Here is a 15,717-nt window from a genome sequence, read left to right as displayed (position 1 = left end):
CCCTCCCTCCCTCCCTCTCTCTCTCTCTCTCTCTCTCTCTCTCTCTCTCTCTCTCTCTCTCTCTCTCTCCCTCCCTCCCTCCCTGCCTCCCTCCCTCCCTCCCTCCCTCCCTCCCTCCCTCTCTCCAGTGTGGAGGTGATTAGGCTGGGTCATAGTTACTTTATAAACTGGGACAGGAAGATGTTCTGTCCACAGTGTAACACAGCAGCTGAAGCCAGGACCACCACTCTCAACGAGGAACTGGGACAGGTGAGGAACATCCTGCACCCTACTGTTGTTCATCTACACTAGATCCTTGTATCTCTGTGTTGGAGAATGTTAGCCTAAAGCCTGTGGTGTGTCTGGATGCAGGTCCAGTATGTCTGTGGTATCTTGATAACCCCCCCCCATTGAAACAGGTGGAGTACATCTTCAGTGACAAGACAGGAACTCTCACTCAGAACATCATGAGCTTCAGCAAGTGCTCTATCAATGGACATGCCTATGGTGTGTATTACTACACTATATACCACATGATATACTACACTATATACTACAGTCTATCAGATTTAAGGTGGGTATACTACACTATATACTACACTATATACTACCATATACAACACTCTATACTACACTATATATTACAATATATACGACTATATACTACACTATATACTACAGTCTATCCGATTTAAGGTGGGTATACTACACTATATACTACACTATATACTACTATATACTACACTCTATATTACACTATATACTACACTATACACTACTATATACCTCACTATAAACTACACTATATACTACCGTCGATCAGATTTAAGGTGGGTATACTACACTATATACTACCATATACTACACTATAAACTACAGTCTATCAGATTTAAGGTGAGTATACTACATATATACTACAGTCTATCAGATTTAAGGTGGGTATACTACATATATACTACAGTCTATCAGATTTAAGGTGGGTATACTACATATATATATACTACAGTCTATCAGATTTAAGGTGGGTATACTACATATATATATACTACAGTCTATCAGATTTAAGGTGGGTATACTACATATATATACTACAGTCTATCAGATTTTTTAAAAACTGATACAAATACACCTTATGGAACAGCAAGGACTGTGAAGAGTCACACACACCGGTACAAACACGTACAACATACACACTATACACAAAATATACACACTATACACACCACATACACACTATACACACAACTTAAACACTATACACACATGTACACAGTATACACACAGTACACCTGGATTGTGTGTAGTAGTAGAGTAGTGGCCTGAGGGCACACGCTTAATGTGGTGTGAAATCTGTTGTTAAATGTATTTTAATGTTTAAAAATGGTATTATAATGTATATTACTGCCTTAATATTTGCTGGACCCCAGGAAGAGAAGCTGCTGTCTTAGCAAGCACTAATGAGGATCCATAATAAACCCCAGGAAGAGTAGCTGCTGCCTTTAGCAGGCACTAATGAGGATCCATAATAAACCCCAGGAAGTGTAGCTGCTGCCTTTAGCAGGCACTAATATGGATCCATAATAAACCCCAGGAAGAGTAGCTGCTGCCTTTAGCAGGCACTAATGGGGTTCCATAATAAACGCCAGGAAGAGTAGCTGCTGCCTTTAGCAGGCACTAATGAGGATCCATAATAAACCCCAGGAAGAGTAGCTGCTGTCTTGGCAGGAACTAATGGGGATCCATAATAAACCCCAGGAAGAGTAGCTGCTGTCTTGGCAGGCACTAATGGGGTTCCATAATAAACCCCAGGAAGAGTAGCTGCTGCCTTTAGCAGGCACAAATGAGGATCCATAATAAACCCCAGGAAGAGTAGCTGCTGTCTTGGCAGGAACTAATGGGGATCCATAATAAACCCCAGGAAGAGTAGTTGCTGCCTAATGGGGATCCATAATAAACCCCAGGAAGAGTAGTTGCTGTCTTGGCAGGAACTAATGGGGATCCATAATAAACCCCAGGAAGAGTAGTTGCTGTCTTGGCAGGAACTAATGGGGATCCATAATAAACCCCAGGAATAGTAGTTGCTGTCTTGGCAGGAACTAATGGGGATCCATAATAAACCCCAGGAAGAGTAGTTGCTGCCTTGTCAGGAAGTAATGGGGATCCATAGTAAACCCCAGGAAGAGTAGCTGCTGTCTTGGCAGGTACTAATGGGGATAACATAATAAACCCCAGGAAGAGTAGCTGCTGCCTTTAGCAGGCACAAATGAGGATCCATAATAAACCCCAGGAAGAGTAGCTGCTGTCTTGGCAGGAACTAATGGGGATCCATAATAAACCCCAGGAAGAGTAGTTGCTGCCTAATGGGGATCCATAATAAACCCCAGGAAGAGTAGTTGCTGTCTTGGCAGGAACTAATGGGGATCCATAATAAACCCCAGGAAGAGTAGTTGCTGTCTTGGCAGGAACTAATGGGGATCCATAATAAACCCCAGGAAGAGTAGTTGCTGTCTTGGCAGGAACTAATGGGGATCCATAATAAACCCCAGGAAGAGTAGTTGCTGTCTTGGCAGGAACTAATGGGGATCCATAACAAACCCCAGGAAGAGTAGTTGCTGTCTTGGCAGGAACTAATGGGGATCCATAATAAACCCCAAGAAGAGTAGTTGCTGCCTTGGCAGGAACTAATGGGGATCCATAGTAAACCCCAGGAAGAGTAGTTGCTGCCCTGGCAGGAACTAATGGGGATCCATAATAAACCCCAGGAAGAGTAGTTGCTGCCTAATGGGGATCCATAATAAACCCCAGGAAGAGTAGTTGCTGCCTAAATGGGATCCATAATAAACCCCAGGAAGAGTAGTTTCTGTCTTGGCAAGAACTAATGGGGATCCATAATAAACCCCAGGAAGAGTAGTTGCTGTCTTGGCAGGAACTAATGGGGATCCATAATACACCCCAGGAAGAGTAGTTGCTGCCTTGACAGGAACTAATGGGGATCCATAATAAACCCCAGGAAGAGTAGTTGCTGTCTTGGCAGGAACTAATGGGGATCCATAATAAACCCCAGGAAGAGTAGTTGCTGTCTTGGCAGGAACTAATGGGGATCCATAATAAACCCCAGGAATAGTAGTTGCTGTCTTGGCAGGAACTAATGGGGATCCATAATAAACCCCAGGAATAGTAGTTGCTGTCTTGGCAGGAACTAATGGGGATCCATAATAAACCCCAGGAAGAGTAGTTGCTGCCTTGGCAGGAAGTAATGGGGATCCATAGTAAACCCCAGGAAGAGTAGCTGCTGTCTTGGCAGGCACTAATGGGGTTCCATAATAAACCCCAGGAAGAGTAGCTGCTGCCTTTAGCAGGCACAAATGAGGATCCATAATAAACCCCAGGAAGAGTAGCTGCTGTCTTGGCAGGAACTAATGGGGATCCATAATAAACCCCAGGAAGAGTAGCTGCTGTCTTGGCAGGAACTAATGGGGATCCATAATAAACCCCAGGAAGAGAAGTTGCTGCCTAATGGGGATCCATAATAAACCCCAGGAAGAGTAGTTGCTGTCTTGACAGGAACTAATGGGGATTCTTAATAAACCCCAGGAAGAGTAGCTGCTGCCTTGACAGGAACTAATGGGTATTCTTAATAAACCCCAGGAAGAGTAGCTGCTGTCTTGACAGGAACTAATGGGGATTCTTAATAAACCCCAGGAAGAGTAGCTGCTACCTTGACAGGAACTAATGGGGATTCTTAATAAACCCCAGGAAGAGTAGCTTCTGTCTTGGCAGGAACTAATTGGGATTCTTAATAAACCCCAGGAAGAGTAGGTGCTACCTTGACAGGAACTAATGGGGATTCTTAATAAACCCCAGGAAGAGTAGCTGCTGCCTTGACAGGAACTTATGGGGATTCTTAATAAACCCCAGGAAGAGTAGCTGCTACCTTTGCAGGAACTAATGGCGATTCTTAATAAACCCCAGGAAGAGTAGCTGCTACCTTGACAGGAACTAATGGGGATTCTTAATAAACCCCAGGAAGAGTAGCTGCTGCCTTGACAGGAACTAATGGGGATTCTTAATAAACCCCAGGAAGAGTAGCTGCTGCCTTGACAGGAACTAATGGGGATCCATAATAAACCCCAGGAAGAGTAGCTGCTGCCTTGACAGGAACTAATGGGGATTCTTAATAAACCCCAGGAAGAGTAGTTGCTGCCTTGACATGAACTAATGGGGATTCTTAATAAACCCCAGGAAGAGTAGCTGCTGCCTTGACAGGAACTAATGGGGATCCATAATAAACCCCAGGAAGAGTAGCTGCTGCCTTGGCAGGAACTAATGGGGATCCATAATAAACCCCAGGAAGAGTAGTTGCTGTCTTGGCAGGAACTAATGGGGATCCATAATAAACCCCAGGAATAGTAGTTGCTGTCTTGGCAGGAACTAATGGGGATCCATAATAAACCCCAGGAAGAGTAGTTGCTGCCTTGTCAGGAAGTAATGGGGATCCATAGTAAACCCCAGGAAGAGTAGCTGCTGTCTTGGCAGGTACTAATGGGGATAACATAATAAACCCCAGGAAGATTAGTTGCTGCCTAATGGGGATCCATAATAAACCCCAGGAAGAGTAGTTGCTGTCTTGGCAGGAACTAATGGGGATCCATAATAAACCCCAGGAAGAGTAGTTGCTGTCTTGGCAGGAACTAATGGGGATCCATAATAAACCCCAGGAAGAGTAGTTGCTGTCTTGGCAGGAACTAATGGGGATCCATAACAAACCCCAGGAAGAGTAGTTGCTGTCTTGGCAGGAACTAATGGGGATCCATAATAAACCCCAGGAAGAGTAGTTGCTGCCTTGGCAGGAACTAATGGGGATCCATAGTAAACCCCAGGAAGAGTAGTTGCTGCCCTGGCAGGAACTAATGGGGATCCATAATAAACCCCAGAAAGAGTAGCTGCTGTCTTGGCATGAACTAATGGAGATCCATAATAAACCCCAGGAAGAGTAGCTGCTGTCTTGGCAGGAACTAATGGGGATCCATAATAAACCCCAGGAAGAGTAGTTGCTGCCTAATGGGGATCCATAATAAACCCCAGGAAGAGTAGTTGCTGCCTAAATGGGATCCATAATAAACCCCAGGAAGAGTAGTTGCTGTCTTGGCAAGAACTAATGGGGATCCATAATAAACCCCAGGAAGAGTAGTTGCTGTCTTGGCAGGAACTAATGGGGATCCATAATACACCCCAGGAAGAGTAGTTGCTGCCTTGACAGGAACTAATGGGGATCCATAATAAACCCCAGGAAGAGTAGTTGCTGTCTTGGCAGGAACTAATGGGGATCCATAATAAACCCAGGAAGAGTAGTTGCTGTCTTGGCAGGAACTAATGGGGATCCATAATAAACCCCAGGAATAGTAGTTGCTGTCTTGGCAGGAACTAATGGGGATCCATAATAAACCCCAGGAATAGTAGTTGCTGTCTTGGCAGGAACTAATGGGGATCCATAATAAACCCCAGGAAGAGTAGTTGCTGCCTTGGCAGGAAGTAATGGGGATCCATAGTAAACCCCAGGAAGAGTAGCTGCTGTCTTGGCAGGCACTAATGGGGTTCCATAATAAACCCCAGGAAAAGTAGCTGCTGCCTTTAGCAGGCACAAATGAGGATCCATAATAAACCCCAGGAAGAGTAGCTGCTGTCTTGGCAGGAACTAATGGGGATCCATAATAAACCCCAGGAAGAGTAGCTGCTGTCTTGGCAGGAACTAATGGGGATCCATAATAAACCCCAGGAAGAGAAGTTGCTGCCTAATGGGGATCCATAATAAACCCCAGGAAGAGTAGTTGCTGTCTTGGCAGGAACTAATGGGGATCCATAATACACCCCAGGAAGAGTAGTTGCTGCCTTGACAGGAACTAATGGGGATTCTTAATAAACCCCAGGAAGAGTAGCTGCTGCCTTGACAGGAACTAATGGGTATTCTTAATAAACCCCAGGAAGAGTAGCTGCTGTCTTGACAGGAACTAATGGGGATTCTTAATAAACCCCAGGAAGAGTAGCTGCTGCCTTGACAGGAACTAATGGGGATTCTTAATAAACCCCAGGAAGAGTAGCTGCTGCCTTGACAGGAACTTATGGGGATTCTTAATAAACCCCAGGAAGAGTAGCTGCTACCTTTGCAGGAACTAATGGCGATTCTTAATAAACCCCAGGAAGAGTAGCTGCTACCTTGACAGGAACTAATGGGGATTCTTAATAAACCCCAGGAAGAGTAGCTGCTGCCTTGACAGGAACTAATGGGGATTCTTAATAAACCCCAGGAAGAGTAGCTGCTGCCTTGACAGGAACTAATGGGGATCCATAATAAACCCCAGGAAGAGTAGCTTCTGCCTTGACAGGAACTAATGGGGATTCTTAATAAACCCCAGGAAGAGTAGTTGCTGCCTTGACAGGAACTAATGGGGATTCTTAATAAACCCCAGGAAGAGTAGCTGCTGCCTTGACAGGAACTAATGGGGATCCATAATAAACCCCAGGAAGAGTAGTTGCTGTCTTGGCAGGAACTAATGGGGATCCATAATAAACCCCAGGAAGAGTAGTTGCTGCCTTGTCAGGAAGTAATGGGGATCCATAGTAAACCCCAGGAAGAGTAGCTGCTGTCTTGGCAGGTACTAATGGGGATAACATAATAAACCCCAGGAAGATTAGTTGCTGCCTAATGGGGATCCATAATAAACCCCAGGAAGAGTAGTTGCTGTCTTGGCAGGAACTAATGGGGATCCATAATAAACCCCAGGAAGAGTAGTTGCTGTCTTGGCAGGAACTAATGGGGATCCATAATAAACCCCAGGAAGAGTAGTTGCTGTCTTGGCAGGAACTAATGGGGATCCATAACAAACCCCAGGAAGAGTAGTTGCTGTCTTGGCAGGAACTAATGGGGATCCATAATAAACCCCAGGAAGAGTAGTTGCTGCCTTGGCAGGAACTAATGGGGATCCATAGTAAACCCCAGGAAGAGTAGTTGCTGCCCTGGCAGGAACTAATGGGGATCCATAATAAACCCCAGAAAGAGTAGCTGCTGTCTTGGCATGAACTAATGGAGATCCATAATAAACCCCAGGAAGAGTAGCTGCTGTCTTGGCAGGAACTAATGGGGATCCATAATAAACCCCAGGAAGAGTAGTTGCTGCCTAATGGGGATCCATAATAAACCCCAGGAAGAGTAGTTGCTGCCTAAATGGGATCCATAATAAACCCCAGGAAGAGTAGTTGCTGTCTTGGCAAGAACTAATGGGGATCCATAATAAACCCCAGGAAGAGTAGTTGCTGTCTTGGCAGGAACTAATGGGGATCCATAATACACCCCAGGAAGAGTAGTTGCTGCCTTGACAGGAACTAATGGGGATCCATAATAAACCCCAGGAAGAGTAGTTGCTGTCTTGGCAGGAACTAATGGGGATCCATAATAAACCCAGGAAGAGTAGTTGCTGTCTTGGCAGGAACTAATGGGGATCCATAATAAACCCCAGGAATAGTAGTTGCTGTCTTGGCAGGAACTAATGGGGATCCATAATAAACCCCAGGAATAGTAGTTGCTGTCTTGGCAGGAACTAATGGGGATCCATAATAAACCCCAGGAAGAGTAGTTGCTGCCTTGGCAGGAAGTAATGGGGATCCATAGTAAACCCCAGGAAGAGTAGCTGCTGTCTTGGCAGGCACTAATGGGGTTCCATAATAAACCCCAGGAAAAGTAGCTGCTGCCTTTAGCAGGCACAAATGAGGATCCATAATAAACCCCAGGAAGAGTAGCTGCTGTCTTGGCAGGAACTAATGGGGATCCATAATAAACCCCAGGAAGAGTAGCTGCTGTCTTGGCAGGAACTAATGGGGATCCATAATAAACCCCAGGAAGAGAAGTTGCTGCCTAATGGGGATCCATAATAAACCCCAGGAAGAGTAGTTGCTGTCTTGGCAGGAACTAATGGGGATCCATAATACACCCCAGGAAGAGTAGTTGCTGCCTTGACAGGAACTAATGGGGATTCTTAATAAACCCCAGGAAGAGTAGCTGCTGCCTTGACAGGAACTAATGGGTATTCTTAATAAACCCCAGGAAGAGTAGCTTCTGTCTTGACAGGAACTAATGGGGATTCTTAATAAACCCCAGGAAGAGTAGCTGCTACCTTGACAGGAACTAATGGGGATTCTTAATAAACCCCAGGAAGAGTAGCTTCTGTCTTGGCAGGAACTAATTGGGATTCTTAATAAACCCCAGGAAGAGTAGCTGCTGCCTTGACAGGAACTAATGGGGATTCTTAATAAACCCCAGGAAGAGTAGCTGCTGCCTTGACAGGAACTTATGGGGATTCTTAATAAACCCCAGGAAGAGTAGCTGCTACCTTTGCAGGAACTAATGGCGATTCTTAATAAACCCCAGGAAGAGTAGCTGCTACCTTGACAGGAACTAATGGGGATTCTTAATAAACCCCAGGAAGAGTAGCTTCTGTCTTGGCAGGAACTAATTGGGATTCTTAATAAACCCCAGGAAGAGTAGGTGCTACCTTGACAGGAACTAATGGGGATTCTTAATAAACCCCAGGAAGAGTAGCTGCTGCCTTGACAGGAACTTATGGGGATTCTTAATAAACCCCAGGAAGAGTAGCTGCTACCTTTGCAGGAACTAATGGCGATTCTTAATAAACCCCAGGAAGAGTAGCTGCTACCTTGACAGGAACTAATGGGGATTCTTAATAAACCCCAGGAAGAGTAGCTGCTGCCTTGACAGGAACTAATGGGGATTCTTAATAAACCCCAGGAAGAGTAGCTGCTGCCTTGACAGGAACTAATGGGGATCCATAATAAACCCCAGGAAGAGTAGCTGCTGCCTTGACAGGAACTAATGGGGATTCTTAATAAACCCCAGGAAGAGTAGTTGCTGCCTTGACATGAACTAATGGGGATTCTTAATAAACCCCAGGAAGAGTAGCTGCTGCCTTGACAGGAACTAATGGGGATCCATAATAAACCCCAGGAAGAGTAGCTGCTGCCTTGGCAGGAACTAATGGGGATCCATAATAAACCCCAGGAAGAGTAGTTGCTGTCTTGGCAGGAACTAATGGGGATCCATAATAAACCCCAGGAATAGTAGTTGCTGTCTTGGCAGGAACTAATGGGGATCCATAATAAACCCCAGGAAGAGTAGTTGCTGCCTTGTCAGGAAGTAATGGGGATCCATAGTAAACCCCAGGAAGAGTAGCTGCTGTCTTGGCAGGTACTAATGGGGATAACATAATAAACCCCAGGAAGATTAGTTGCTGCCTAATGGGGATCCATAATAAACCCCAGGAAGAGTAGTTGCTGTCTTGGCAGGAACTAATGGGGATCCATAATAAACCCCAGGAAGAGTAGTTGCTGTCTTGGCAGGAACTAATGGGGATCCATAATAAACCCCAGGAAGAGTAGTTGCTGTCTTGGCAGGAACTAATGGGGATCCATAACAAACCCCAGGAAGAGTAGTTGCTGTCTTGGCAGGAACTAATGGGGATCCATAATAAACCCCAGGAAGAGTAGTTGCTGCCTTGGCAGGAACTAATGGGGATCCATAGTAAACCCCAGGAAGAGTAGTTGCTGCCCTGGCAGGAACTAATGGGGATCCATAATAAACCCCAGAAAGAGTAGCTGCTGTCTTGGCATGAACTAATGGAGATCCATAATAAACCCCAGGAAGAGTAGCTGCTGTCTTGGCAGGAACTAATGGGGATCCATAATAAACCCCAGGAAGAGTAGTTGCTGCCTAATGGGGATCCATAATAAACCCCAGGAAGAGTAGTTGCTGCCTAAATGGGATCCATAATAAACCCCAGGAAGAGTAGTTGCTGTCTTGGCAAGAACTAATGGGGATCCATAATAAACCCCAGGAAGAGTAGTTGCTGTCTTGGCAGGAACTAATGGGGATCCATAATACACCCCAGGAAGAGTAGTTGCTGCCTTGACAGGAACTAATGGGGATCCATAATAAACCCCAGGAAGAGTAGTTGCTGTCTTGGCAGGAACTAATGGGGATCCATAATAAACCCAGGAAGAGTAGTTGCTGTCTTGGCAGGAACTAATGGGGATCCATAATAAACCCCAGGAATAGTAGTTGCTGTCTTGGCAGGAACTAATGGGGATCCATAATAAACCCCAGGAATAGTAGTTGCTGTCTTGGCAGGAACTAATGGGGATCCATAATAAACCCCAGGAAGAGTAGTTGCTGCCTTGGCAGGAAGTAATGGGGATCCATAGTAAACCCCAGGAAGAGTAGCTGCTGTCTTGGCAGGCACTAATGGGGTTCCATAATAAACCCCAGGAAAAGTAGCTGCTGCCTTTAGCAGGCACAAATGAGGATCCATAATAAACCCCAGGAAGAGTAGCTGCTGTCTTGGCAGGAACTAATGGGGATCCATAATAAACCCCAGGAAGAGAAGTTGCTGCCTAATGGGGATCCATAATAAACCCCAGGAAGAGTAGTTGCTGTCTTGGCAGGAACTAATGGGGATCCATAATACACCCCAGGAAGAGTAGTTGCTGCCTTGACAGGAACTAATGGGGATTCTTAATAAACCCCAGGAAGAGTAGCTGCTGCCTTGACAGGAACTAATGGGTATTCTTAATAAACCCCAGGAAGAGTAGCTGCTGTCTTGACAGGAACTAATGGGGATTCTTAATAAACCCCAGGAAGAGTAGCTGCTGCCTTGACAGGAACTAATGGGGATTCTTAATAAACCCCAGGAAGAGTAGCTGCTGCCTTGACAGGAACTTATGGGGATTCTTAATAAACCCCAGGAAGAGTAGCTGCTACCTTTGCAGGAACTAATGGCGATTCTTAATAAACCCCAGGAAGAGTAGCTGCTACCTTGACAGGAACTAATGGGGATTCTTAATAAACCCCAGGAAGAGTAGCTGCTGCCTTGACAGGAACTAATGGGGATTCTTAATAAACCCCAGGAAGAGTAGCTGCTGCCTTGACAGGAACTAATGGGGATCCATAATAAACCCCAGGAAGAGTAGCTTCTGCCTTGACAGGAACTAATGGGGATTCTTAATAAACCCCAGGAAGAGTAGTTGCTGCCTTGACAGGAACTAATGGGGATTCTTAATAAACCCCAGGAAGAGTAGCTGCTGCCTTGACAGGAACTAATGGGGATCCATAATAAACCCCAGGAAGAGTAGCTGCTACCTTGACAGGAACTAATGGGGATTCTTAATAAACCCCAGGAAGAGTAGCTTCTGTCTTGGCAGGAACTAATTGGGATTCTTAATAAACCCCAGGAAGAGTAGCTGCTGCCTTGACAGGAACTAATGGGGATTCTTAATAAACCCCAGGAAGAGTAGCTGCTGCCTTGACAGGAACTTATGGGGATTCTTAATTAACCCCAGGAAGAGTAGCTGCTACCTTTGCAGGAACTAATGGCGATTCTTAATAAACCCCAGGAAGAGTAGCTGCTACCTTGACAGGAACTAATGGGGATTCTTAATAAACCCCAGGAAGAGTAGCTGCTGCCTTGACAGGAACTAATGGGGATCCATAATAAACCCCAGGAAGAGTAGCTGCTTCCTTGGCAGGAACTAATGGGGATCCATAATAAACCCCAGGAAGAGTAGTTGCTGTCTTGGCAGGAACTAATGGGGATCCATAATAAACCCCAGGAATAGTAGTTGCTGTCTTGGCAGGAACTAATGGGGATCCATAATAAACCCCAGGAAGAGTAGTTGCTGCCTTGTCAGGAAGTAATGGGGATCCATAGTAAACCCCAGGAAGAGTAGCTGCTGTCTTGGCAGGTACTAATGGGGATAACATAATAAACCCCAGGAAGATTAGTTGCTGCCTAATGGGGATCCATAATAAACCCCAGGAAGAGTAGTTGCTGTCTTGGCAGGAACTAATGGGGATCCATAATAAACCCCAGGAAGAGTAGTTGCTGTCTTGGCAGGAACTAATGGGGATCCATAATAAACCCCAGGAAGAGTAGTTGCTGTCTTGGCAGGAACTAATGGGGATCCATAACAAACCCCAGGAAGAGTAGTTGCTGTCTTGGCAGGAACTAATGGGGATCCATAATAAACCCCAGGAAGAGTAGTTGCTGCCTTGGCAGGAACTAATGGGGATCCATAGTAAACCCCAGGAAGAGTAGTTGCTGCCCTGGCAGGAACTAATGGGGATCCATAATAAACCCCAGAAAGAGTAGCTGCTGTCTTGGCATGAACTAATGGAGATCCATAATAAACCCCAGGAAGAGTAGCTGCTGTCTTGGCAGGAACTAATGGGGATCCATAATAAACCCCAGGAAGAGTAGTTGCTGCCTAATGGGGATCCATAATAAACCCCAGGAAGAGTAGTTGCTGCCTAAATGGGATCCATAATAAACCCCAGGAAGAGTAGTTGCTGTCTTGGCAAGAACTAATGGGGATCCATAATAAACCCCAGGAAGAGTAGTTGCTGTCTTGGCAGGAACTAATGGGGATCCATAATACACCCCAGGAAGAGTAGTTGCTGCCTTGACAGGAACTAATGGGGATCCATAATAAACCCCAGGAAGAGTAGTTGCTGTCTTGGCAGGAACTAATGGGGATCCATAATAAACCCAGGAAGAGTAGTTGCTGTCTTGGCAGGAACTAATGGGGATCCATAATAAACCCCAGGAATAGTAGTTGCTGTCTTGGCAGGAACTAATGGGGATCCATAATAAACCCCAGGAATAGTAGTTGCTGTCTTGGCAGGAACTAATGGGGATCCATAATAAACCCCAGGAAGAGTAGTTGCTGCCTTGGCAGGAAGTAATGGGGATCCATAGTAAACCCCAGGAAGAGTAGCTGCTGTCTTGGCAGGCACTAATGGGGTTCCATAATAAACCCCAGGAAAAGTAGCTGCTGCCTTTAGCAGGCACAAATGAGGATCCATAATAAACCCCAGGAAGAGTAGCTGCTGTCTTGGCAGGAACTAATGGGGATCCATAATAAACCCCAGGAAGAGAAGTTGCTGCCTAATGGGGATCCATAATAAACCCCAGGAAGAGTAGTTGCTGTCTTGGCAGGAACTAATGGGGATCCATAATACACCCCAGGAAGAGTAGTTGCTGCCTTGACAGGAACTAATGGGGATTCTTAATAAACCCCAGGAAGAGTAGCTGCTGCCTTGACAGGAACTAATGGGTATTCTTAATAAACCCCAGGAAGAGTAGCTGCTGTCTTGACAGGAACTAATGGGGATTCTTAATAAACCCCAGGAAGAGTAGCTGCTACCTTGACAGGAACTAATGGGGATTCTTAATAAACCCCAGGAAGAGTAGCTTCTGTCTTGGCAGGAACTAATTGGGATTCTTAATAAACCCCAGGAAGAGTAGCTGCTGCCTTGACAGGAACTAATGGGGATTCTTAATAAACCCCAGGAAGAGTAGCTGCTGCCTTGACAGGAACTTATGGGGATTCTTAATAAACCCCAGGAAGAGTAGCTGCTACCTTTGCAGGAACTAATGGCGATTCTTAATAAACCCCAGGAAGAGTAGCTGCTACCTTGACAGGAACTAATGGGGATTCTTAATAAACCCCAGGAAGAGTAGCTGCTGCCTTGACAGGAACTAATGGGGATTCTTAATAAACCCCAGGAAGAGTAGCTGCTGCCTTGACAGGAACTAATGGGGATCCATAATAAACCCCAGGAAGAGTAGCTTCTGCCTTGACAGGAACTAATGGGGATTCTTAATAAACCCCAGGAAGAGTAGTTGCTGCCTTGACAGGAACTAATGGGGATTCTTAATAAACCCCAGGAAGAGTAGCTGCTGCCTTGACAGGAACTAATGGGGATCCATAATAAACCCCAGGAAGAGTAGTTGCTGTCTTGGCAGGAACTAATGGGGATCCATAATAAACCCCAGGAAGAGTAGTTGCTGCCTTGTCAGGAAGTAATGGGGATCCATAGTAAACCCCAGGAAGAGTAGCTGCTGTCTTGGCAGGTACTAATGGGGATAACATAATAAACCCCAGGAAGATTAGTTGCTGCCTAATGGGGATCCATAATAAACCCCAGGAAGAGTAGTTGCTGTCTTGGCAGGAACTAATGGGGATCCATAATAAACCCCAGGAAGAGTAGTTGCTGTCTTGGCAGGAACTAATGGGGATCCATAATAAACCCCAGGAAGAGTAGTTGCTGTCTTGGCAGGAACTAATGGGGATCCATAACAAACCCCAGGAAGAGTAGTTGCTGTCTTGGCAGGAACTAATGGGGATCCATAATAAACCCCAGGAAGAGTAGTTGCTGCCTTGGCAGGAACTAATGGGGATCCATAGTAAACCCCAGGAAGAGTAGTTGCTGCCCTGGCAGGAACTAATGGGGATCCATAATAAACCCCAGAAAGAGTAGCTGCTGTCTTGGCATGAACTAATGGAGATCCATAATAAACCCCAGGAAGAGTAGCTGCTGTCTTGGCAGGAACTAATGGGGATCCATAATAAACCCCAGGAAGAGTAGTTGCTGCCTAATGGGGATCCATAATAAACCCCAGGAAGAGTAGTTGCTGCCTAAATGGGATCCATAATAAACCCCAGGAAGAGTAGTTGCTGTCTTGGCAAGAACTAATGGGGATCCATAATAAACCCCAGGAAGAGTAGTTGCTGTCTTGGCAGGAACTAATGGGGATCCATAATACACCCCAGGAAGAGTAGTTGCTGCCTTGACAGGAACTAATGGGGATCCATAATAAACCCCAGGAAGAGTAGTTGCTGTCTTGGCAGGAACTAATGGGGATCCATAATAAACCCAGGAAGAGTAGTTGCTGTCTTGGCAGGAACTAATGGGGATCCATAATAAACCCCAGGAATAGTAGTTGCTGTCTTGGCAGGAACTAATGGGGATCCATAATAAACCCCAGGAATAGTAGTTGCTGTCTTGGCAGGAACTAATGGGGATCCATAATAAACCCCAGGAAGAGTAGTTGCTGCCTTGGCAGGAAGTAATGGGGATCCATAGTAAACCCCAGGAAGAGTAGCTGCTGTCTTGGCAGGCACTAATGGGGTTCCATAATAAACCCCAGGAAAAGTAGCTGCTGCCTTTAGCAGGCACAAATGAGGATCCATAATAAACCCCAGGAAGAGTAGCTGCTGTCTTGGCAGGAACTAATGGGGATCCATAATAAACCCCAGGAAGAGTAGCTGCTGTCTTGGCAGGAACTAATGGGGATCCATAATAAACCCCAGGAAGAGAAGTTGCTGCCTAATGGGGATCCATAATAAACCCCAGGAAGAGTAGTTGCTGTCTTGGCAGGAACTAATGGGGATCCATAATACACCCCAGGAAGAGTAGTTGCTGCCTTGACAGGAACTAATGGGGATTCTTAATAAACCCCAGGAAGAGTAGCTGCTGCCTTGACAGGAACTAATGGGTATTCTTAATAAACCCCAGGAAGAGTAGCTGCTGTCTTGACAGGAACTAATGGGGATTCTTAATAAACCCCAGGAAGAGTAGCTGCTACCTTGACAGGAACTAATGGGGATTCTTAATAAACCCCAGGAAGAGTAGCTTCTGTCTTGGCAGGAACTAATTGGGATTCTTAATAAACCCCAGGAAGAGTAGCTGCTGCCTTGACAGGAACTAATGGGGATTCTTAATAAACCCCAGGAAGAGTAGCTGCTGCCTTGACAGGAACTTGTGGGGATTCTTAATAAACCCCAGGAAGAGTAGCTGCTACCTTTGCAGGAACTAATGGCGATTCTTAATAA

At 45.6% G+C, this 15,717-nt stretch overlaps 1 protein-coding gene across 1 annotated transcript in view; it reads left to right on the top strand.

The window, feature by feature from the left end:
- Window positions 1–107: 107 nt before the first annotated feature.
- LOC109905878 (phospholipid-transporting ATPase ID-like) overlaps window positions 108–15,717 on the top strand; it is a 38,669-nt gene continuing 23,059 nt past the window's right edge. Inside the window, exons 1-2 of the mRNA XM_031837142.1 lie at window positions 108–249; window positions 399–486. Coding sequence (XP_031693002.1) covers window positions 181–249; window positions 399–486 — 157 coding nt within the window. The 5' untranslated portion in view covers window positions 108–180. The remainder of the gene's footprint in view (window positions 250–398; window positions 487–15,717) is intronic.

This window comes from Oncorhynchus kisutch, linkage group LG2, assembly GCF_002021735.2.
Source record: "Oncorhynchus kisutch isolate 150728-3 linkage group LG2, Okis_V2, whole genome shotgun sequence".
NCBI lineage: Eukaryota > Metazoa > Chordata > Actinopteri > Salmoniformes > Salmonidae > Oncorhynchus > Oncorhynchus kisutch.
Note: the sequence above shows the minus strand (reverse complement) of the source record. Positions and strands in the feature narration are given on the sequence as shown.